The sequence below is a fragment of the Podarcis muralis genome, chromosome 18, assembly GCF_964188315.1.
Source record: "Podarcis muralis chromosome 18, rPodMur119.hap1.1, whole genome shotgun sequence".
In the NCBI taxonomy this organism is placed as follows: domain Eukaryota; kingdom Metazoa; phylum Chordata; class Lepidosauria; order Squamata; family Lacertidae; genus Podarcis; species Podarcis muralis.
Window position 1 is genome coordinate 11,028,881 of NC_135672.1, and position 23,767 is coordinate 11,052,647.

General features: G+C 50.8%; 1 protein-coding gene across 8 annotated transcripts in view; it reads left to right on the forward strand.

The window, feature by feature from the left end:
* The first annotated feature begins 1,608 nt into the window (after positions 1–1,608).
* Positions 1,609–23,767, forward strand: part of DAZAP1 (DAZ associated protein 1) — a 52,882-nt gene continuing 30,723 nt past the window's right edge. For 5 of the 8 annotated variants that reach the window (XR_003704473.2, XR_003704474.2, XM_028713841.2 and 2 more), the window contains exons 1-4: positions 18,018–18,079; positions 18,267–18,307; positions 18,985–19,151; positions 20,737–20,802. Coding sequence is in view for 5 of the 8 variants with exons in the window: in XM_028713841.2 (XP_028569674.1) it covers positions 18,033–18,079; positions 18,267–18,307; positions 18,985–19,151; positions 20,737–20,802 (321 nt within the window). In the remaining 3 variants the exon portion in view is untranslated. Of the gene's footprint in view, positions 1,995–17,977; positions 18,080–18,266; positions 18,308–18,984; positions 19,152–20,736; positions 20,803–23,767 lie in introns of those variants that run through there. The other 3 variants (XM_028713843.2, XM_028713845.2, XM_077921897.1) reach the window with 3 other exon arrangements.

Here is a 23,767-nt window from a genome sequence, read left to right on the forward strand (position 1 = left end):
AGCTACCAGCATGAGTTTGACCACACTGCGGGAGGCAGTGGAAGACAGGAGGGCCTGGCGTGCTCTGGTCCAGGGGGGTCACGAAGAGGCGGACACGACTAAACGACTAAACAACAACATTTTCAAAATATAAGATAAAAAACCAATAAAATAAAACCCGCATACAGCAACAGTGTTTTGTGTTGTGCGGGCTCCTAGGATGTAAGTCATGGGCCCCGCCTGCTAGCCTGCTCCCTAAAATATCACAGGTTTGCTCCTTTCTATATATAGGGTGCCTACATTCTGCATGGACTGGTTATATGGCAACATGTGCAAATGGCTTGAGATACCTATTAGGTCCATCAATGACCATTTAGCATATATTCAACACACACAAAAACGGCGACAATTTGTTGTTGACAAAGTGGCTGGGGAAACTCAGCCAGATGGGTGGGGTAAAAAAATAATAAATTATTATTGTCTAAGTTAAAGTTATGAGTAAATTCATGTTGATTGATGTTTAATAAAGATTAAATTTTTAAAAAAAACACCCACATACCCCTTTTCCTTAATCCATCACCTATTATTATTATTATTATTATTATTATTATTATTATTATTATTATCATCATCATCATCATCCCTGGCACGTACATTTCCAAAATATAAAATAAAAAACAAATAAAATAAAGCCTGCATACAGCAACAGTGTGTTGTGTTGTGTTGTGTTTGTCACGGCTGCTGCCCGCTTGGGTCGACGTCTCCATCAAGACCCCTCAAGGTTTTATTCGTGGTCCTCGTGAAATATATTTGCTTATTTATTTATTTGCCTCAATATGCACTAGCTAATTTATACTGGCCCTGAGGAAACGGCCTGAGGAGCAACTTTATGAGGGCTACCAGAGGCCAAAGAAGCCAAGTAGTGCATGCATATATATTTTTACTTTCCCCCCAGTAGGTTAGTTTCTATGCACATGTGAGTTCAGGATAAAAGGTGTCTCTGAGCATGGGCAGAGTGCCTCCTTTCCTACTAAAAGGCATTTTGTGGGGGGCTGGCACTAAAAGCTTCCTTTCCTTCCCCCTTATAATCTATTTAATCCTCTTAAAACAGACATTCCCCCCCAACAAATGGCCTTTTCCTATAATAATCCCATTTTCATCCCCTCAGCCCAACGGACTACAACCCCCATGAAGCCTTGCGGCGGCAAAATACGCTATGTTCCCTCAGCGCATGCGCACCCTTCTCTACCCCCCCTCCCTCTTCCTGACCCCTCAGGCGGGCGCAAAGACGTGCTCTGCGTGCGAGCGGCTACAAACTACACTTCCCATCATCCTTTACGAAGGCGAGACGTTTTCTCCGCCCTCCATTAACGAATTCTTTTTTTAAAAAAAACTACACCTCCCAGAATGCCTTTCGCGGAAAGACCACCTTGACGAGCAAACGCGCGTGCGCGCCGCCTCTTCCTTCCTTCAGCTACTCCCGCCCCTGCGGTAGACCCCGTTTAGAACCAGCCAATGGCGAATAGAGGGGTGGAGCGTAGAAAGGAAAAAAGAAAGCAAGCGGTCTCCGCCTGCTCGCGCTTTGGCGCAAGCGCAGTGCGGCGCTTGTCCGGCCGGGAGCGGCGGTTGGCGGCCGCAGGGGAAACGGGAGGCGAGAGCGCGCGCGTGTGCGTGCGTGCGTGCCGCTTGCGCATGCGCGCGACGCCCGCTGGCTGCTGCTCGGTCGCCGGGGCCCTCTTGTGTGAGGTAAAATAGGAAAAGCCCCGAGAGGAGGAGGAGGAGAGGCGGCGGCGGAGAGGAAGGAAGGGAAGACGGAGAGCAGAGAGAGAGAGAGAAAGCCGCCTCAGCAGCAGCCACAACCGCCGCCGCCTCCTCCCCCCCCCTCACACCCCGCTCGGATTCACCTCAGCGCCGAAGGAGGAAGCAGCAAGAGGCAGCGGCGGGAGAGGAGGCGGAGGGGCCCAGGGCCTGCGCGCCCCCGCCATGAACAGCGTGGGGAGCGCCGACGAGATCGGGTGAGGGGGGGGGGGGGAAGGCCCTGTCACGTGTGGGGGGGAGGCAGGGCGAGGGGGGGAAGTGGGGGTCACGGGGAGGACACCCCCCTCTGTTTCCACATAGTAGCTCTGCTGTAAGGGAAGGGGGGAAAAGAGGGAACCCCCCCAAAAAAGAACACACTATTTAGGGGGGAGGCCCTGTCACGTGGGGGGGAAAGTGGGGGTCACGGGGAGGACACCCCCTCTTCCTCTGTTTCCACATAGTAGCTCTGCTGTAAGGGAAGGGGGGGAGAGGGAGCCCCCCACCCCCCAAAAAAGACCACACTTGGGGGGAAGTGGGGGGTCACGGGGAGGACACCCCCCTCTGTTTCCACATAGCCCTGCTGTAAGGGGGGGAGAGAGGAGCCCCCCACCCCCCAAAAAGAGCACTCTTACTATTTAGGGGGAAGGCCCTGTCACGTGGGGGGGGCAGGGCGAGGGGGGGAAGTGGGGGTCACGGGGAGGACACCCCCCTCTGTTTCCACTTGTTGTAAGGGAAGGGGGGGGGAGAGGGAGCCCTCCCCAAAAGACCTCATTCACTATTTAGGGGGAAGGCTCTGTCACGTGGGGGGAAAGTGGGGGTCACGGGGAGGACACCCCCCTCTGTTTCCACATAGTAGCCCTGTTGTAAGGGGGGGAGAGAGGAGCCCCCCACCCCCCAAAAAGAGCACTCTTACTATTTAGGGGGAAGGCCCTGTCACGTGTGGGGGGGCAGGGCGAGGGGGGGAGTGGGGGTCACGGGGAGGACACCCCCCTCTTCCTCTGATTCGACATAGCCCTGCTGTAAGGGGGGGAAGAGGGAGCCCCCCCAAAAAGAGCACTCTTACTATTTAGGGGGAAGGCCCTGTCACGTGGGGGGAAAGTGGGGGTCACGGGGAGGACACCCCCTCTTCCTCTGTTTCCACATAGCCCTGCTGTAAGGGGGGGGAGAGGGAGCCCCCCCCAAAAAAGAGCACTCTTACTGTTTAGGGGGAAGGCCCTGTCACGTGGGGGGGGCAGGGCGAGGGGGGTAAGTGGGGGTCACGGGGAGGACACCCCCCTCTGTTTCCACATAGCCCTGCTGTAAGGGGGGGGAGAGGGAGCCCCCCAAAAAAGAGCACTCTTACTATTTAGGGGGAAGGCCCTGTCACGTGGGGGGGGCAGGGCGAGGGGGGGAAGTGGGGGTCACGGGGAGGACACCCCCCTCTTCCTCTGATTCGACATAGCCCTGCTGTAAGGGGGGGGGGAGAGGGAGCCCCCCAAAAAGAGCACTCTTACTATTTAGGGGGAAGGCCCTGTCACGTGGGGGGGGCAGGGCGAGGGGGGTAAGTGGGGGTCACGGGGAGGACACCCCCCTCTGTTTCCACATAGCCCTGCTGTAAGGGGGGGGGAGAGGGAGCCCCCCAAAAAAGAGCACTCTTACTATTTAGGGGGAAGGCCCTGTCACGTGGGGGGGGGGCAGGGCGAGGGGGGGAAGTGGGGGTCACGGGGAGGACACCCCCCTCTTCCTCTGATTCGACATAGCCCTGCTGTAAGGGGGGGAAGAGGGAGCCCCCCCAAAAAGGGCACTCTTACTATTTAGGGGGAAGGCCCTGTCACGTGGGGGGAAAGTGGGGGTCACGGGGAGGACACCCCCTCTTCCTCTGTTTCCACATAGCCCTGCTGTAAGGGGGGGGGGAGAGGGAGCCCCCCCCAAAAGAGCACTCTTACTGTTTAGGGGGAAGGCCCTGTCACGTGGGGGGGGCAGGGCGAGGGGGGGAGTGGGGGCCATGGGGAGGTCATCCCCCCCTCTGTTTCCACATAGTAGCCTTGTTGTAAGGGAAGGGGGGAAAGAGGGAGACCCACCCCCCAAAAAAGACCACACTTGGGGGGAAGTGAGAAGGCCGGGTCACGTGGGGGGGGAGGGCGAGGGGGAAAGTGGGGGTCACGGGGAGGACACCCCCTCTTCCTCTGTTTCCACATAGTAGCCCTGTTTTAAGGCAAGGGAAGAATGAGGGAGCCCCCCACCCCCAAAAAAGACCACACTTGGGGGGAAGTGGGGGGTCACGTGGAGGACACCCCCCTCTGTTTCCACATAGTAGCCCTGTTGTAAGGGGGAAAAGAGAGATCCCCCCCAAAAAAGCACTCTTATTATTTAGGAGGAAGGCCCTGTCACGTGGGGGGGGGCAGGGTGAGGGGGGAAGTGGGGGCCATGGGGAGTTCATCCCCCCCTCTGTTTCCACATAGTAGCCCTGTTGTAAGGGAAGGGAAGAAAGAGGGAGCCCCCACCCCCAAAATAGACCACACTTGGGGGGAAGTGGGGGTCACAGGGAGGACACCCCCTCTTCCTCTGTTTCCATGTAGTAGCCCTGTTGTAAGGGAAGGGGGGGAAGAGGGAGCCCCCCAAAAAGACCACACTTACTATTTAGGGGGAAGGCCCTGTCACGTGGGGGGAAAGTGGGGGCCACGGGGAGGACACCCCCCCTCTGTTTCCACTTAGTAGCCCTGCTGTAAGGGAAGGGAAGAAGGAGGCAGCACCCCCAAAAGACCACACTTACTATTTAGGGGGAAGGCCCTGTCATGTGGGGGGGCAGGGCGAAGGGGGGAAGTGGGGGTCACGGGGAGGACACCCCCCTCCCTCTGTTTCCACATAGTAGCCCTGTTGTAAGGGGGGAAAGAGGGAGCCCCCCCCAAAAGACCACTCTTACTATTTAGGGGGAAGGCCCTGTCACATGGGGTAAAGGGGGGGTCACGAGGAGGACACCCCCTCTTCCTCTGTTTCCAAGGGAAGGAAAAAAGGAGACCCCCCCCAAAAAAAGACCACACTCTCACACCTTATTACTGTTTGGGTGAGACAGGTCTCAGCCGTCTCTTCTTTACCTGTCTTTCCCTTTTTTTATCCTGGATGTTGAGGGATTTCTTGGATTTGCCTGGAGAAGAGAGTGACCTCTCTATCCCCCACCCCCCAACTGAGGACCCTGCAGTGAAAGGGAAGGGCCTTTCTCCCCCTTCGCAACCACCCTCCTTGCTGCTTTCCCCCTTCCATCTCTCTCTGCGACAAGAGCCACAAATTTTGGGGAGGGGGCTGATGATTAGCAAGGAGAGCTGCTGAAAGTCAACCACCTAATAATGTTCATTTTTTCCCTTTATTTTGGATGTTTCTCTTTAGTTTCAGATCTTTCTCTCCCCCAGAGCTCAGGAAGAGGTGGGGAGGGAGGAAGCTGGGTTAACCTTCCTACTTTTTCAGCTATGAGGCAGGAGTTTCTCCAAAGGAAACCCCCCCCCCCTGCCCCCGCAGCCAACACACACTTCTCTGTACCCTCTATCCCTTGTCTCTCTTACCCCTTCTGCACTGCAGGGCAAGGTGGGTCAAGGGGTCTTAACTCTTCTCTATTTTGGGGGGTGGGGTTGAAGTTGAGGGCTTGGGAGAGGGCCAGTTTTGGGGGGGGGTGAGAGGAGCTGCGAGAAACTCTTAACGAAAGGCACCCCCCCCGTCTATCTCCAAACTTTCTCTGTGCCAATATGATGAGCTATTAATTAGGGGGGGAGGGTTGGATTCAAAATGTATTTCAGGAAAAACGAGAGCCCAGCTTGGTCTGTTGCACCCAAAGCCCCGCTTTCCACATTACTGAACCAGGTGCTTCCAGAAAGCCCATATGGCACCGTCCTGCCTTTAAACATGGAGGAGGGTTCTCTCTAGGGGGCTGTTGGTCTGTGATTGCTACCTTGCAGATCGGCAAATGGGGATTTGGAGCACAACCCCCAATGGAGAGGTGGCTGCTGTGGGGCCTTGAGACCCCAGTGGGTGGGTTGTATTGGACTAGAGGGCTCACAGCAGAAACGCAAAGATCTGTCTCCTGGATTATTGGATGCTGGGGCAGACATGGCAGCGAAAGGTTCTTTCAGCATACTGTACGCTGAATACTGTATGCTTTTATATGGTTGAGGTACTGGACTTGTTCCTTTCCTGGGCTCCATTCCTTCCAAAACACACAGGAAGGTGATTCAACTGTTGAGGACGTGTTTTGGTGCATACAGTGATAACACTGTTGGCGATAATACTTCTCAGGTGCTCTTAAATTACTCCTTAGGTAATATGTGGATATAGATCGAGATTGTAGTGAGATTGTGGGCTCAGATCCAGCTCCCTAATCAGTTCAGAGGCCCAGGCCATTTGTTGTCCTCTGACATGGGTTTTGGGGTTCCTCTCACAACACCCCCCCCCAAACCCCCACATCCTCTGGCATCCTGTTTGCTGCCTTTTGGGTGGATTTCTAGCTCGGCAGTACAAATCTAAGGCTGTGGAGCAGCTGGCAGCTTGCACCTTGCTCTGCATCTGGGGCACAAGGTCATTAGGTTGGCATCTGCGGCAGCTCCAGTGTCTCCCTTGTGAAGAGCTCCAATTATTATCTGAGGTCCCTCTGCACACTTTGTGAGGGGAGGGGGCCATTGGTTGCTGAACCATGCTCCTCCTTGTCCCTTTGTGACCCTATACAAGCCATCATATTTGGACTTTTGCTCCTGAAACAGTCCTCTCTCGTGCCTCTTCCTGCAGTTGAAGGAGGTTGAGAACCTGTGTAGGACAAGAACGCTGGTGATTCATCAATGCTGCCCCTTGAAGCATGGAGCTTGCCCCTCTTGGGTTGAGCACGGCTGGCAAAGGCATGGCTTTGCTTTCAGCCTCTGAGGCCGAGGCAGCCCACACTGGAGGGATAAAGGCTTAAAAAGAAGATTCTCTTTTGTATCTCGTTTTTTTACTTCTCTGCCACATGCAGATAAGACCTCCTGGGGTGCCCAACGTGCCTTTATATTTCTTGTTCCTGGGCAGATTTCCACAGATCAATTTCCATCCTGGGAATGGCTGAATTTGAAGGGGGGTGAGAAAGGGGGGGGTTACTTTTGTAAAGCCTTCTAAGGGATTTCATGCTTTTAATCTATAACCTCAAAATAGCTCACTGGTTGAGTCTTTGTATATGTCGTCCTTAGTCACCGTGCTCCAAATGTTGAACAGGATGTCTGCAGTACAGTATGTAGGAAAAGAGCGGGGGGAATATTTCTAAGCCCTAGCTCACTAATTCTATAGGAAATAAGCATACATAGCCTGAAATCGAAGAAACTTTACTATGCTGAAAATGGTAAAGATGCTTAAAACCAGCAACTATAATATTTAGATTATGCCTCCATACATTGCTTCACGTTTAGTTTAATATCAAGCAGTTTGATCATAAAGTTTCTTCTGCTATCAGGCCCATGCTTAAGAGTACGGCATGCAGAATGATCATGGTGGCAAAAGTATAAGCATTACGCCAGGGTTGCAAGTAGACGGTCCTCTGAATACTTTTTGGGACGTGACAAGCAGAATGGCTCCTCCTTTGGGTTCTACTCATTGGGAAGACTTCTGCTCTGTGAGTTGTGATGCATTTTCTCATCAAAGTCTACCTTTTCCTTGAGTCTTACACCATCCCTCATAAAACTAATTCATATTCCCAGCTGAAATGCACTTCATAGAATCATAGAGTTGGAAGAGACCACAAGGGCCATCGAGTCCAACCCCCTGCCAAGCAGGAAACTTAAAGACATTCATTCCTTGCAAGCTCTTTCCTTGTAGTGTGTTGCTAAGCCGCTGTTGACATTTCTGCTTTAAGTGTCTTGGGGTTGGGCCCTGTCTTTGTTACTTGGTAAAGCATCAAGTACGTTGTTGCTGCTGCAGTAATATTTAAAAGAAAAATACTGATAAGATATACTGCCTTACCATTGTCAGAGTAGCACTCAGGTTGGCAGGAAAAAAGCTGCTTCTATCAGCCTTGTTCATATGAGCTGAATTTTAAATTTTTAAACGTGAGCTGCGAAACCTCAGGTGAAAAATTATAACTGAATTGCCCAAAGGTTCTTAGCAGTCACCTATGACCAGTGCAGGGACGCGGGTGGCGCTGTGGGTTAAACCACAGAGCAAAGGACTTGCTGATCAGAAGGTCGGCGGTTCAAATCCCCACGACAGTGTGAGCTCCCGTTGCTTGGTCCCTGCTCCTGCCAACCTAGCAGTTTGAAAGCACGCCAGTGCAAGTAGATAAATAGGTACCGCTCCAGCGTGAAGGTAAACGGCGTTTCCGTGCGCTGCTCTGGTTCACCAGAAGCGGCTTAGTCATGCTGGCCACATGACCCGGAAGCTGTCTGCGGACAAACGCCGGCTCCCTCGGCCTATAGAGCGAGATGAGCGCCGCAACCCCAGAGTCGGTCACGGCTGGACCCAATGGTCAGGGGTACCATGACCAGTGCAAATCCACTTCGGGCAACAATGCAGTAAATACTTTTATTTTTAAAAGGCCTACAATGACTAAAATAGCTAAGTGTAGACCACCTATGTCAGTGGTAAGGAACCTGTGGTCCTCCAGATGTTGGACTACAATCTCAGTCCGCCTCAGCCAGCATGGCCAATGGTCAGGGACGATGGGAATTCATCAACATCTGGAGAACGATAGGTTCCCCGTTATTGGTCTAGGTCAAGGTATATGCGACTGGACAAGCAACCTGTAGATCCATTGCAAGTGGGACTGGAATTCCTCTAGACTTCATAAAGATTCAATGAATGCTCTTTGCTTGTTGGCCTAACAAGTGCTAGATCCTGATGCCAGTTAGCAGCAGCAAAATTCTCAGCGTTATGGGTGCTGTCGATTCTGGGTGTCCTCGAAACACTTAAAAAAATAGCAAATGGGTTTTTTTAATTTCCTGATCCTGTGGAATGTGGCACAGTAAATGTGGCCACAATAATCTGTGTTGTTTTAATAAATTGGATTTGTAAGCTTATTTGCAGCTTGCTCATTATTTGTGGTTTCATAGGAAACTGTTTTCCTTCTGTGGTGAAGAGAAAGATAATGCAATAGGAATGGGCTGATTTCAGGCACAATGGCAGAGCTTGGTTTGCTTCTGAGAGAGAGAGAGCCTTCAAGGAGCTTCTGATTTAATTTCGTTTGTTTGCTATGTTAGCAGGGCATCCCATAACATAAAGTTCTCTGGGTGACGTACAGTAAATAAGTTTTTAAAAATTGAAATACAAAGTAAAACATGAAGCCATTCAAGAACAGCATCAACACACCACAACTTGATGCACCCCACCATTAAAAAACAGAGCTCTAAATTACTTAAGTAATTTTAAGGGGCTGGTTAGAAAAAAATGATATTCACCTGTCACCAGAAAGATCACGAAATTTTACTAGGCGAGTAGCTAGCGGCGTAGCATTGGTGGAGTCACAGGGGCGGTTGCTAGTGGTGTAAATATTCTTAGGGGTGCAAAATTTCAAAAGAAAGTAGCAGTAATAAATTTTAAAAATAGTGTGCCCTCCCTCTCACATTTAAATCTCCCAATGTCCTCTGCACGGGTTTTGGAAGGAACCCTGCTCCTGACCAATCCCCCATTCCACTCTCTGCCATGCTCAATGCTCACGGGATGCCACGGCTGCTACTCGGGTATGTTGCTGAGCTTTTGCCCCTTAGTTCCCGTTTATCGATAGACAGTGCCAAGGATACTTGCCTTGCCCCGGGCTTTGGCAACCCGTGTTACGCCACTGGGTGAGCCTTCCTGGGAAGGCTATTGCTTCACCAAAGTGCCCTCTCCTCTCCTTGGTAGTTGCCTGCCTTGCTTCATTCAGCTGGAACAGGCCCTCCAGAGAGGATCTTAAGGTGTGGGCAGGTATGTATGTGAGAAGGTGGCCTTCCAGGTCACTTAGTCTGAAGTTATTTAGAGCCTTAAAGGTTTAAAGTGAGCACAGAAGCAGACTAGATTAGCCCCAGTTAATCTTGCGGTGCTTTTTTTGACCAACTGCATCTTCCAGGCCATTTTCAGAGGCAATCTCACATCCATCTCTGGTAACAGAGCATGGGTGATTGTTGCCAAACTGTCTCCATCCAGGTTGCAGCCTGCATACTGGCCGAATCTGATAAAAGGTGCTTGCGCTGCTGCTGCTGCATCCTTGCCCGTCTTCCTCACCTGGTGCTCAGCAATTGCATCCTTTCCTGGAAGTAAACGAGGGACAGAATTGCCATGCACACAGAGCGAGGAGAGGGAGCGCGCAAGCCCAAGGCTCCTTTAAGGCTCTCCTTTGGAGAGCCACCGTGGTGTAGTGGTTAAGAGTGGTAGATTCGTAATCTGGTGAACCGGGTTCGCTTCTCCGCTCCTCCACCTGCAGCTGCTGGGTGACTTTGGGCTAGTCACACTTCTTTGAAGTCTCTCAGCCCCACTCACCTCACAGAGTGTTTGTTGTGGGGGAGGAAGGGAAAGGAGAATGCTAGCCGCTTTGAGACTCCTTCGGGTAGTGATAAAGCGGGATATCAAATCCAAACTCCTTTTCTTCTTCTTCTAATATTCACCCATGTCGGCCAAACCATGGTTTGGCACTGCATCTGATGCAACCCAATGCAGAAAAAAGAGGGGGGGGATTTGTTGAATGCTTAGCACACAATTCACATACAGCAAATTCATAAAAATGGCACAGGACCTAAAACCAAAAGTCAGAGGGTGCTCATCCAAATCTTACGTATGGTCCCTCAGCAACAAGCTCAGTAGTTCTTAGTACCAAATCAGTCTGAATTGGATTGCGTCTAGCCTGGAGAAAATTCTCTACGGCCATTAAAACTATTTATTTATTAAATTTCTATCTCGACCTTCCAGCGGAGCCCAAAATAATCCAAGGGAGCGAGAGCCTATAAATAATATGGATTGCTTTTCTGTGCTTTGCTACCCTGTTCCTCGGGGCTTTCAGTTAGGTATGTAGAAGTACCTGTTCCTTGTTGTTGTTGCTGCTGTTGTTAGTAGCATTTTGTTTTAGCATTAAGGAAAGTGTTGCTTAAAACGAAGGGTCAAGCAAACCCGGTTCCCCATGGCATGGGAGATGAGCTGCTGGTAAAATAGTTAAGATGGCAGTGACCGAGCGCTGGAAGATGAGAGGTTTTTGTCGGAACGGTTTGGTGCAAGGTAGCTTGCTTCTCTCGTGGTCTGTTTATTTATTTCTCCATGCCATCTTCAGGCTGCAGCGCCGGTTTGTTCTGCATTTGCTCAGTGTACCAGAATCCCATCTAACACAAAGCCAAAGGCCAAAACTGTCTTAGCTTGTGGCAATCTATGGAGCTGTGTATAAATAGCCACACTTTATTTACATACAGCTGCTCTGCTTGACCTCAGAAAACCCGGCACTTTTCTTTTTTGCCTGAATATTTGTCAAGGTGGCCAGAAATAATTTACAATAGAGCTGGAAGACTGAAAAGATTTCAAAGTCCCTCCTCCTTGCAGAAAGATGCTTGGCTTAGGATATGTTTTGAGGCAGGGGGCTTAACAGTAATTTTAATGGAATGTTGGCTGCTCTGAGCCCCTTCAGTAAAAGGGGGGAAATGGGATTTAATGCGTTAGGGAACATGCCAGAGCAGGGTCAAGGGCAAGCAAAACCAACCCCATATCCATAGTTCGTCATTTCTGTTGGGTGACCTTGCGCCACTTGCAACATCTCAGCCTCAGTTCTTTGTAACATGGGAATAATAATAATAATAATTTATTATTTGTACCCCGCCCATCTGGCTGGGTTTCCCCAGCCACTCTGGGCGGCTTCCAACAAAGATAAAAAATACACTAAAATGTCACATATTAAAAACTTCCCTGAACAGGGCTGCCTTCAGATGTCTTCTGAATGTCAGGTAGTTGTTTATCGCTTTGACATCTCGTGGGAGGGCGTTCCACAGGACGGGCGCCACTACCGAGAAGGCCCTCTGCCTGGTTCCCTGTAACTTGACCTCTCGTAGTGAGGGAACCGCCAGAAGGCCCTCGGAGCTGGACCTCAGTGTCCGGGCAGAACGATGGGGGTGGAGACGCTCCTTCAGATATACTGGAATCTTAATGCTCTCTACCTTTCCAAATTTTTGCAAGTCAATGAGAATGGGAAAGCGTTTTGTACATGGAAAAGATTCCTATCTTCAACATCCTCAAATTGCCTTAGCCCTCTAGAACGAGCGTGCTTCTCCAATGGACTATATTTCAGCATGTGAACTTCCTTGCATGCAAGTTGTTTTAGTCACACACACCTGACATCCAAGAATTAACCTGCGCCCCTCCAGTGTAGCCCTTAGTTCCACACAAGATGCCTCTCCCCCTTTCATTGGTGAATAATAGGGTGCCTCTCAAGTATTCATCTGACCTGTGCGGTTGGGATTGTGCCTGGGCATCTCTTCATGCCTGCTTCAGCCAAGCTTGTGATAAGATTGTGGGTGAGCGCTGGAGTCCTGCCTTGCTAACAGTGGTGGTGACATCTCTTGGTATTGATGTCCCTGGACAACCCTCCTCTGTAGGCACACGCTGTGCTTTCTGCACAGCCATTGATGGGCACTGCGCATTATTAAAGTGAGCCGAAAGACTGGGAGCGGTATTCATGTGTTTGCACGGAAAGCTGCCCTGAACTCTGCACTAGTTCAAAAAAGAAAAGAAAAAAAGGAAAGTTCTTTTTGTTGGATGTCTGTTTTCCCAGTGGTAGATTTCAAGAGTTCGGAAAAACCTGAATTGGTCTGATCTTAAGCAAGGGCTGGGACGCGAGTGGCACTGTGGGTTAAACCACAGAGCCTAGGACTTGCCGATCAGAAGGTCGGCGGTTCAAATCCCCGCAATGACGGGGTGAGCTCCCGTTGCTCGGTCCCTGCTCCTGCCAACCTAGCAGTTTGAAAGCACGTCAAAGTGAAAGTGGATAAATAGGTACCGCTCCGGCGGGAAAGTAAACGGCGTTTCCGTGCGCTGCTCTGGTTCGCCAGAAGCGGCTTAGTCCTGCTGGCCACATGACCCGGAAGCTGTACACCGGCTTCCTCGGCCAGTAAAGCGAGATGAGCGCCGCAACCCCAGAGTCGGACACGGCTGGACCTAATGGTCAGGGGTACCTTTACCTTTACCTTACTCTCCTGAAGATTTGCTCTTCAGCCCCATGTGAAATGATCTTGAGGCTGGGTTGAGTTTTGATACCTGGTGGTAAAGTTTTAACACCTGGAGCTGCTTCGTGCAAAGCTTACTTGATGGTAAAGCAGCAGCAGCAATAATAATAATAATACTAATAATAATAATAGAGTACTTTCCCCTGCCTCCACTTTCTGTTGTTGTCTATCCTGCCTGCATTACAGAGATCATGAGAGCCTTGAAAGCTGCCTTTACCAGGTCAGGCTTTTTGTCCATCCTGCCCAGTGTTTTATCCCCCAACAGAAAGTGACTTTCTAGGGGCTCAGAAGGGGCCTTTTACATCACCTGCTCCTGTTTAACTGGAGGTGTCAACCTGGATTGAACCTGGGTCACTCTACATGCAAAGCAAGCCTCAGACACTGGCTTCCAGGTCTACCTTCCTGGCGATACCAGCAACGATGGAAGTTCACGATGCTGTCATAAGTGTCCTGTGCAGCAAAATTTCCCTCAAACAACCTGTTGTTGCTCAGCCTCCCGTGGCACTTAGAACTAGCTTCTAGCGAGACTTGTCTGTCTGATGGCAGCCATCCTTAGGGTGTGGCTCGCCTGCGGAGTAGATCCAGTTTTCTGGATCAAGTTGACAAGACAAAGCCATTAGTCATCGGGCAGGGTAGTCCTTTTATCTTGGTGCCCAGAGAAATAGATATAAAAAGAACTGCCTTCTCTGCGTGCGGAGGTGTGCTTGGTTCGTCTTTGCTTGGGGTTGGGTGGTGGTGGTGGAGACCAGAGTTCTCCCTTAGTGAATGAATTGTAGATGAAGCAGCAACATTGCGACGTCAAGTGTTGTCCTCCTTACTGCTGTGGTGTCGTGGGAAGAAGGGCACAGGATGTTGCCCTCTGCTGCCCACCAAGGGTCACGTGTTGTGTTGTGTTGTGTTGTGTTGCATTTGTAGGTTGGGTTGCTGTTATGAGGTAGAGCCCTGGCTCTTGGCTTTGTTCTGCTGGACACATACATAAAAAGGTAAAGGGATCCCTGACCATTAGGTCCAGTCGTGGACGACTCTGGGGTTGCGGCGCTCATCTCGCTTTATTGGCCGAGGGAGCTAGTGTACAGCTTCCGGTTCATGTGGCCAGCATGGCTAAGCCGCTTCTGGCGAACCAGAGCAGCGCACGGAAACGCCGTTTACCTTCCCGCCGGAGCGGTACCTATTTATCTACTTGCACTTGGAGGTGCTTTCAAACTGCTAGGTTGGCAGGAGCAGGGACCGAGCAATGGGAGCTCACCCCGTCATTGCGGGGATTCGAACCGCCGACCTTCTGATCGGCAAGCCCAAGGCTCTGTGGTTTAACCAACAGCGCCACCTGCGTCCCATGGACACATACGTACCAGCATTCAAAATTTGCCAGGCGCATTATGCACCTGGCTATTGGCCACTTGCAACCAACTGAAGATGCTCAGGCACCAGGATAGCACCTCCATCACCTGGAGCTTCATGCCTGGGGATCCTTGGATCTTGACTGTTTTCACACACACCAACAAACCATCCTGTAGAATCCTATCCATTATATTTTATCTGCGCAATCAGAATTAATTCCAGGATCCAAAAAGGTGTATTGAAAACTACGACTTGCGAGCCGTCTCGCCCCCAAATGGCAACTCTGCATTCCATTGTGGAGACTGCCACTCTAGTTTAAGGAGCCATTTGGTGCCCAGCTTATATATCTGAGTTTCTAACACTGAGACATGCTACACCTGCTCTCTCTATGCTTTTGGGAAACCATAATTGGTGATAGAGGAGAAGGATGCTTCTGTAATGAGCAGTAGAGAGGCACAATTAATGCTGGACCGCAGATGAGAGTATTTTCCAAGCAAGGTTTGCATGGCTGTGTACATCACCTTTTTACCATGAGGGCTAGAATCTTGAGTAAAAGAGAAAGTAGTTTAGCACCAGCTGAGGAGTCAAATCCTCTCAGCCGCAAGTTCATCGACACAACATAGCTGCTGGGTTAAGATCAACAAGGGATTTTATGCTTGTTCTTAAACATGCATATATTCATTTGTAAAATATCTATAGATAACACTTTCAATATAACTCTCCCCCCCCCCCCCGGCAGTGGGGAAGATTGCTTTGTGTTACAGCTCTGCATCCCAGCCCGTGTGCTTGTCATTTTGCCATAGTCCTATATCTCATTATTGCTGAAATGTTTCTCCTAATTAAGACAAAAACAGTGTGCTTATTTGACTTCTTTACCCGAATGGGTGAACGTGTCTGGGCAGGGACCGTGTCTCTGTGGCAGGCCATCCGCTTTGCATTCAGAAGGTCCCAACCGAAGTCCCTGACATTGTTAGTTTAAACAGCGTAAGTACCAGCTTATTTGGGAAAAGACCCATCTGCCTGAGACCCTGGAAAGCAGCAATCCCCTACCTTGTGCCCTCCAGATGTTTTGAACTGCAGCTCCCATGAGCTTCAGCGTCATGCAGCCAAGCTGGCTGGGGCTGTTTGGGGTTGTAACCCATCGCATTGGAGGGCACCAGGTTAGGGAAGGCTGATGAGGGCCACTTAAGAGACCTATAGACTGGCCTCCCTCTTGTCTGGTTTAACTTGAGCCACGTTTGTGCTGTGCCGAAGACTTCCTGCTTCCCTAGAGAAGCACACGCACAATTAGATGTTTTTGTGGTGCTTAAGTTTCCTTTCAGCAGCTCCTGCCAGACACCTGGCTCCCCCACCTGTGGGGTTAATCATGTCATTGTGTTTGGGGATTCACTAATAACTTGTTTGCCAGCCAGGAGGTCTGTTCCTCCGTTTGTGGTTTTACCTCCTCTTAGCCCAGTGACAGCTGGGTTCAATTCTGTTACTGAAAACCAATTCCTTAGCTGAGCATGTGCTCAGAGACATCTCTAATTCCGCCTGCCCCTGCCCCCAAGCCACTGTTCTGTACCTCCCTCCAAATAGTGTATCTCAGGGCTGAATATGAACTGAAAGCTTGCTCTTGTCCAGAACTGGGCATCCAGTTGAGACCAAAAGTTGCCAACCTTCCTTTTGTCAATAAAAACCCCAAGTGCTTTCCTTGCATTAAAGTGGCATAAAGAAAACATTTCAAAGAGTTAATTGCTTGCTCTGTTCTCTTTCCCACCCCAGGAGTGTTTGGGGGAACAAGATAAATAGGCATAGCTGCTCTTCCGACTTTACAATTTTATGATTCTATACCCTTGAGGGGTAAACTGTTAATTGGAGGGGGCGGGGGGGGGATTTTTAACATCTGTCAGTCTGGGCTGTATCCTGGTGCTGGAGGTGATGGGAAGCTGACGGTGCTTGGGTCTTGAATTGCTGCACCTTTGAGGGAAGCCTTTGTCTCTGCCGCTGGTGTTTTCCCAACAGTCCCTCTCCCACCCATATGGCGTGCAAGCGGAGCGTGTTGCCGTTTGCATTGCTGATGGATGGCACTGTTTGCCTTAATGAAAGCGAGCACGAGAAAGTGTGAACTGAGGTGGAAGGATTTTCTCATACTTCAGTGGCCTTGAAGATCCTTTGGCTTGGGAGGTGGCGGCGGCGGCAGAGGAATCCCAATGTGTGTGGTAGAACCTAGAACCAAGACCCAGTGTTTTTTGGCCTTGTTCAGGTATATGCTTGTGTTAATGGGGGAGCAAAGAGAATCCTTTATTGTGGGGGAGTGATAGGTAAAGGGACCCCTGACCATTAGGTCCAGTCGTGGCCGACTCTGGGGTTGCGGCGCTCATCTTGCTTTACTGGCCGAGGGAGCCGGCGTACAGCTTCCGGGTCATGTGGCCAGCAGGACTAAGCTGCTTCTGGCGAACCAGAGCAGCGCACGGAAACGCCGTTTACCTTCCCGCCGGAGCGGTACCTATTTATCTACTTGCACTTTGACGTGCTTTCGAACTGCTAGGTTGGCAGGAGCAGGGACCGAGCAATGGGAGCTCACCCCATCATTGCGGGGATTCGAACTGCTGACCTTCTGATCGGCAAGCCTAAGGCTCTGTGGTTTAACCCACAGCGCCACCCGTGTCCCCGGGGGAGGCATATGTATCCCCAAAAATTGTGTGTGTGTGTAGAGTTATGTCCCTGGGGTTGTTTTTTTACATGTGGCACAGACTGAAGATTGACTCTCCTTGTGGGGTACAATGATGAGCTTTGTCTGTCCCTGCGCTGGAGTTTAAAACAATGAAAATAGTTTTCTGTCCAGCAAGTGGAGAGTGCATGCACCGGGAGGGTCAGGTGTGCATCTCTAGCACAGAGGGACAGGGCACAAAAAGTTTAAATGCCCCAGGTGGGAAGGATGGGGGACCTGTGGCTCTTCAGGTGTTGCTAAACTCCAGCGCCCATCATCCATGATGGGGCTGGTGGGAACTGGAGTTGAAGAACCCCTGGAACACTCCAGGCTATGCCTCTCCCTGCTCCATGGCACACTGTTGGTGCAGTGAAAACTGTTTGACTGTAATAGTTCCATTGGCTTCAAAGCCCTAATGAGCCACAGTCCTAGTGTTCCCATGCTCATATGACAGCATTAGTGTTCAAATTACACCGTTACGTTACCATGCACCTAAGGTTCTAGCGCTGGCGGGAGTGTAGAAAACCGAGGAGGTATTCTTGATGGAGAGCCTGCCAGGCTCTCTGCTGGCAGTTCAAGCCCTAAGCTGGGCATCGGCTAGGTGAACTTGTTGAGTAGGTTGCTTGAGCACTGCAGCAGCTGTGAGGTCCTCCCTCGCCGCCTGCAAAATAAAAGGGCACTTGCAAAAAGTTGTTGCTGCCGGTAGTGAATTACTTGCTGGACACCTTCCCGGGATGCAGTTCAATTCCCGAGGCACAAACGGTTTGTCTGAATCAGTTTAGGGGAAACAAACGGCCTGCCAGAATGGCTTTCCAGGGCCTTTGTGGTCTAGTGAATAGGGTGTTAGCGAGAGATCGAAGTTGAAATATCAGCTGAGGTGTGACCTTTCTTGGTTGCCTTGGCAAACCGCTACCTCTGTTTTAGTCTTGCTGAAAGGGGCAGAACAAAGGCTTTCTTCAAAGGGCAGCTGGGTGGAATGAGATTCAGACTGTAAAGGATTGGGACATCTTTTCACAATATATCTAGCACTCCGTACATTCTTAATATTGTGCTTTTTGCAATGGTGTGATGGAGTAATGATCATTAAGAAATTTTGCTTTATTCTGACACGTTGCTTCATAAGGTAAGTAAAAGTGCTGAGGTAACTCTTGGGTAGTAGTACACTTACAATCTACAAAGCATGCACACACTGCCTATTACGGTATAGCACCTTGCTAGAAGATCGTTTATGTAGATTGTGGGCTGTCAGATTTCAAGGGGCCTTTGTTTCCACAGAGCAGATACTAACCTTTGTGTTCTTTGAATTACAGAAAGCTGTTTGTGGGTGGCCTTGACTGGAGTACCACGCAAGGTAACCATTTCCTAAATTGATCATGCACATCTTACTGAGGTTCGGATCCCCTACCTCTGGGCTGCTGCTCTCGTTGTATCATGGCTTTGAGAGGGCTGCCTCATGCCAAAGCATTTGGGGTTTCCCCGAGGCCAGTGCAGCCTCAGATGCACCCTGCAAGATGGGTTGCTTGTCTGAGAGATGGGGGTGGGGAGCTACTGGGGGGATAGCGGTTAGTGAGTGAGAGCACAAATCCTCAAGCCTTATTAAAACGAGCCTCCCTATAACTACAAATTGCTCCTTGTGCCTTGGCTGTCTTGCCTCCACCATTAAGCTGTCCTTCTGTGGACCCTACGAGTCTGTTCTGAACAGCGTTCCTCTGCTTCTCAAAGCACTGAATGGCTGGGAACCCATTTTAAGGTAACGAATACTTCAAGCCTTTGTTTGGGTTGCCCTGCCCTCCTGGATCCGTCCTCCTCTTGCGGGTTTCCCACAGGTTTTGGGTTCACCACTGTGAGAACAGAATGCTGGGCTAGATGGGCTGTTGGCCTGATCCTGCGGGCTTTCCTTATGTTCTCAAAAAAAAGTGCAAGCCAGCTTGAGACCATGTGTTGTGGGGCTGCCTTTATTTCCGTCTCCGCCCACGTTCTGTCTCCCGGCAAATCAACAAAATGCGTGTGTGTGTGCTTCTTCAACAGAAACTCTCCGCAGCTACTTTTCCCAGTATGGGGAAGTTGTCGACTGTGTTATAATGAAAGATAAGACGACGAATCAGTCGCGAGGGTTCGGATTCGTCAAATTCAAAGACCCCAACTGCGTGGGGACAGTCCTGGCCAGCAGGCCTCACACATTAGATGGCCGAAATGTAAGTTTTGGGTGGGGTGGGGGAGTGATTGCTTTTCCAGTTATTTCTAAAGCTAAGCAGGCAACTGTGACTGACTGAATAATTGAAAGCTTTAGTTGAGCAATTGCTCCTTCCATATGTGACTGAACTGAGGCCAAACCTAATTAGAACTCGGCTTTCAGGGGAACTTTCAGCCCTTCTCTTATACGTTCTTGCCCATACCTTAACATCTGCTCACGATATCATGGGTGGTGAACAGTGAGATTCCCCTCGCCGCTTGACTGCTAAATGAACCTTCCTTTCCTGTTTTTGGAATTGCCACCACCCCAAAGTATCTCTTGGTCAGGGGGGCGCACACCAGGTTAAGTAGCTGTACCCTTGTGTGTTCTGGATTTGCGAAGTCTGGCAGGTGGCTGCTGTCACGCTCTTGCGAAATGAAAGTCTGGCGTAAAAGAGGCAGGCTTGCAAATGAGTCCACCAGCGTTGGACTTGACAGCCTGCCCATCAGTTTCCCGAAGGGGAGGGATTAAGGCCCAGCTCTCTTTCCAGTTTGCAGCAGCCTCACTGCCCTGGTCCTTGCCAGCCCTGAGTCGCAGGCGAGTGGCCATTTACACGCTAGGAAGGAGTGGGCAAGCAGCCAGCCCTGGGAGCGACTGGTAGGTCCACTTTGATTCAGAGTTTCCTAGCCTGCCTGTATTTATCCAAAGCATTTTTACTCGGCTCTTGAGCAAAACTAAACTAAAGGGCAGCTTCCAAATCAGTCCCTGCCCTCAGGGATTTCAAAGGCATGGTCTGGAAAAGGGATTGGGGAGGAGGAATAATAATAATAATAATAATAATAATAATAATAATAATAATAATAATAATTTATTATTTATACCCCTCCCATCTGGCTGGGCTTCCCCAGCCACTCTGGGCGGCTTCCCAAAAAAATATTAAAATATTAAAATACTGTAATACATCAAACATTAAAAGCTTCCCTAAACAGGGCTGCCTTCAGATGTCTTCTAAAAGTCTGGTAGTTGTTGTTCTCTTTGACATCTGGTGGGAGGGCGTTCCACAGGGCGGGCGCCACCACCGAGATGGCCCTCTGTCTGGTTCCCTGTAACTTGGCTGCTTGCAGTGAGGGAACCGCCAGAAGGCCCTCGGTGCTGGACCTCAGTGTCTGGGTAGAACGATGGAGGTGGAGACGCTCCTTCAGAAAGAAGAAAGAAAGGAGGCTTGGGCACAAGTTCTTCGTTAGCAGTTTCTTATAACGACTGGCTAGGATGTACAAGGAGAGGAGGAGCTAAACATTACTGGTGTCTCAGCTGTGCGTTGATGGAAAGGCCGTGCCATCCCTTCTCTCCTCCTGCCACGTAGCCTGGTAGCTGCCTTTTGAGAAGATGACTGTGCTGCGTTGGTACACATCTGCCTGTGTTAGATTTTCCCCTGTGGGCTTCTTGAGAGACAGTTTCAGCTGTCCACAGGAGGGCAGGACCTACTGGTCTCCGCTCAGCTTGCTTGTTTGAACGCCAGCATCGGGCAAAGCCAGCATCGGGTCTCCTTTTCAAATAAAACTCTGGCTTGCCCTGCCTCCTGTTTCACCCTCTCCCTTGTTTGACAGATTGATCCAAAGCCTTGCACCCCTCGCGGAATGCAGCCAGAGAGAACCCGACCAAAGGAGGGATGGGTAAGGAAGCCGCTTTGGCGTGCGCCGCTCTCCGCTCTTTCCTCCCTCGGTGCCCTTACTGAGCTGCCAGTGTTTCCCATGTCCAGATTCCGAGGAGCTTCGTTAACCCGCTGGAAGCAGGGCAGCAAAACTCAGCCGCACTGTCAAAACACAAATGAAGCTCTGGGGACTGGGTTGCCAGATGTCGCCGCTTGCTGAAAGCAGCCATGTTTCGGTGTGCTCAGCTGTACCCACTGATCTTCACGGTCTGGGGGTGGGGCAGCTGCGGTTTTGATATGTGTATACCTGCCGCTTGCAGTGGGGCACATTAACACTGACACATGGACATTGTTGTGTTCAGATGCCCCCTTGCCCAATGAATATTTATTATTGATGTTTATACAGTGGTACCTCGGGTTGGGACGCGGGCGGCGCTGTGGGAAAAAGCCTCAGCGCCTAGGGCTTGCCGATTGAAAGGTCGGTGGTTTGAATCCCCGTGGCGGGGTGCGCTCCCGTCGCTCGGTCCCAGCGCCTGCCAACCTAGCAGTTCGAAAGCACTCCCGGGTGCAAGTAGATAAATAGGGACCGCTTACTAGCGGGAAGGTAAACGGCGTTTCCGTGTGCGGCTCTGGCTCGCCAGAGCAGCGATGTCACGCTGGCCACGTGACCCGGAAGTGTCTTCGGACAGCGCTGGCCCCTGGCCTCTTGAGTGAGATGGGCGCACAACCCTAGAGTCTGTCAAGACTGGCCCGTACGGGCAGGGGTACCTTTCCCTTTACCTTTACTTACCTCGGGTTACATGCACTTCAGGTTACAGACGCTTCAGGTTACGGACTCCGCTAACCCAGAAATATTGCTTCAGGTTAAGAGCTTTGCTTCAGGATGAGAACAGAAATTGTGCTCCGGCAGCGTGGCAGCAGCAGGAGGCTAAAGTGGTGCTTCAGGTTAAGAACAGTTTCAGGTTAAGAACGGACCTCCGGAACGAATTAAGTACTTAACCCGAGGTACCACTGTATTATGTCTATCCTTCCCCCGCAAAGGAATTGTTCAAGTGGGGATAGAAAGGAGCCATAAGTATTATAAGAGCCAGTAACAGTCAGCACAGACCAGGAAAGGCATTAGCCACAAAGTCTTAGTGACCAAACGTGTCTTCACTTCCTGACCTCCCTTCTTGTAGTTAAGTAGCCTAGCTGGCTTCACTGGGGAGCCAGTTCCACAGCGCAGTTGCTACCACAATGAAGGGTCCACCGAATGTCCTAGTGTGCTTGTTCAATTTTTGAAGTCAGGGGGTTCCGTAGGGTCAGCTCCTCCTGTCAGGAGCAGCCCAGCCTTGGGAGCATGTAGGGTAAGTCTCTTCAGCTTGGGGATTTTTCCAGAGTTCTGCCTACACATCTACCCTCTGGGGTTTTCTGCCAATGTCTCCATTTGCCACCCACATCAGTTCCAGGTTCCCTGGCATACTGTCCCCTTCCTTTCGGCTCCATCCACGCCTGTCAGCTCTCAGCGGCCCATTCCCTTCTCCCACTCCCACCCTTCTCCCTGCTTTTTAACTACCGTAATTATTTGCTCTATAGGGCGCACTTTTTCCCCTCCAAAATTGAGGGGAAATGTGTGTGCGTCCTATGGAGCGAATGCAGGCTCCTTGGCTACAGCGATAGCAATGCTAAGCCTCCCAAGCGCAGAGGGAGCACTCCCTCCGTGCTTCAAAGGCTTTGCGTTGCTTTCGCTGAAGCCTGGAGAGCGAGAGGCATCGGTGCGCACCGACCCCTCTCACTCTCCAGGCTTCAGGGATAGCCGCGCGCAGCCCCTCCGGCAGGGAGAGGCTGCACGGGGCTATGGCTTCTTTAGCCCCGCGCAGTTTCTCCCGGGAGGGAGAGGTTGCATGGGGCTAAAGAGGAAGCCGAAACAGGCCAGTGGGATTCATCCCGCTGGCTGCCTTGGCTTGTGCCTCTGGCAGGGAGAGGCTGCGTGCATCCTGTACGCTGCTCTTTGGGGCTGGGGGGGAAATAAGATTACCGTATTTTTTGCTCTATAAGACTCACTTTTTCCCTCCTAAAAAGTAAGGGGAAATGTGTGTGCGTCTTATGGAGCGAATGCAGGCTGCACAGCTATCCCAGAAGCCAGAACAGCAAGAGGGATTGCTGCTTTCACTGCGCAGCGATCCCTCTTGCTGTTCTGGCTTCTGAGATTCAGAATAATTTTTCCCCCTTGTTTTCCTCCTCCAAAAACTAGGTGCGTCTTGTGGTCTGGTACGTCTTATAGAGCGAAAAAGATGGTATTTTTCTTGATTCCCCCCCCCCCAAAAAAAACTGGGCGCGCCCTATGGTCTGGTGCGCCCTTTGGAGCGAAAAATACGGTATGCTCTCCACAGAGTGACCTCTCTCCTTCTCTGCTCTCAAGCCATGCCTTCCGCCTCCATTTCTGCCAAGCTTTTCCGGACCTGTACTGCAACTCTGCTTTCCTTAATATCAGCCCTTGCTATCAAATCCTCCCCTCCCTTCTCACCTTTGTCCCGTTTGCTGTACTTGATCGCTGCCCATCTCACTTATACGGAGGAGGCATGGGCGGGGAAGTAATGATTACAGTGTTCTTAACAGCACTTCCACACGCAGGCAGAGTTCAGTTCAGGCACGGCAGCTTAACTTGGCGAGTCTTTCCAAGGCGCCTGCTCCAGCAGCGTGAGCCTTTTAGGTGCAGCTGGTTTTCAAGAAAGGTAACGTCTGAGTTGTTCACCTTCTGGCCGATGTGATTCCATCCACATGCAAATATGTCATTTCATGCACATTTGTAGCACAACACATCAACACTTCCTTGCAGTAGGGCAGGAAGACTTTGACTATTGTTCATCGCTTCAGTTGTTGAATTATTGGGGGGGGGGAGAGATCAGGGAGGTGCCCTAGCCCCCTAATAGCCTTTGCTCAAAAGCCCTTACAAAGCTCAGATAAGAGGACCAATACAAATGGTAAGAGGAATGGACTTCCTCTCT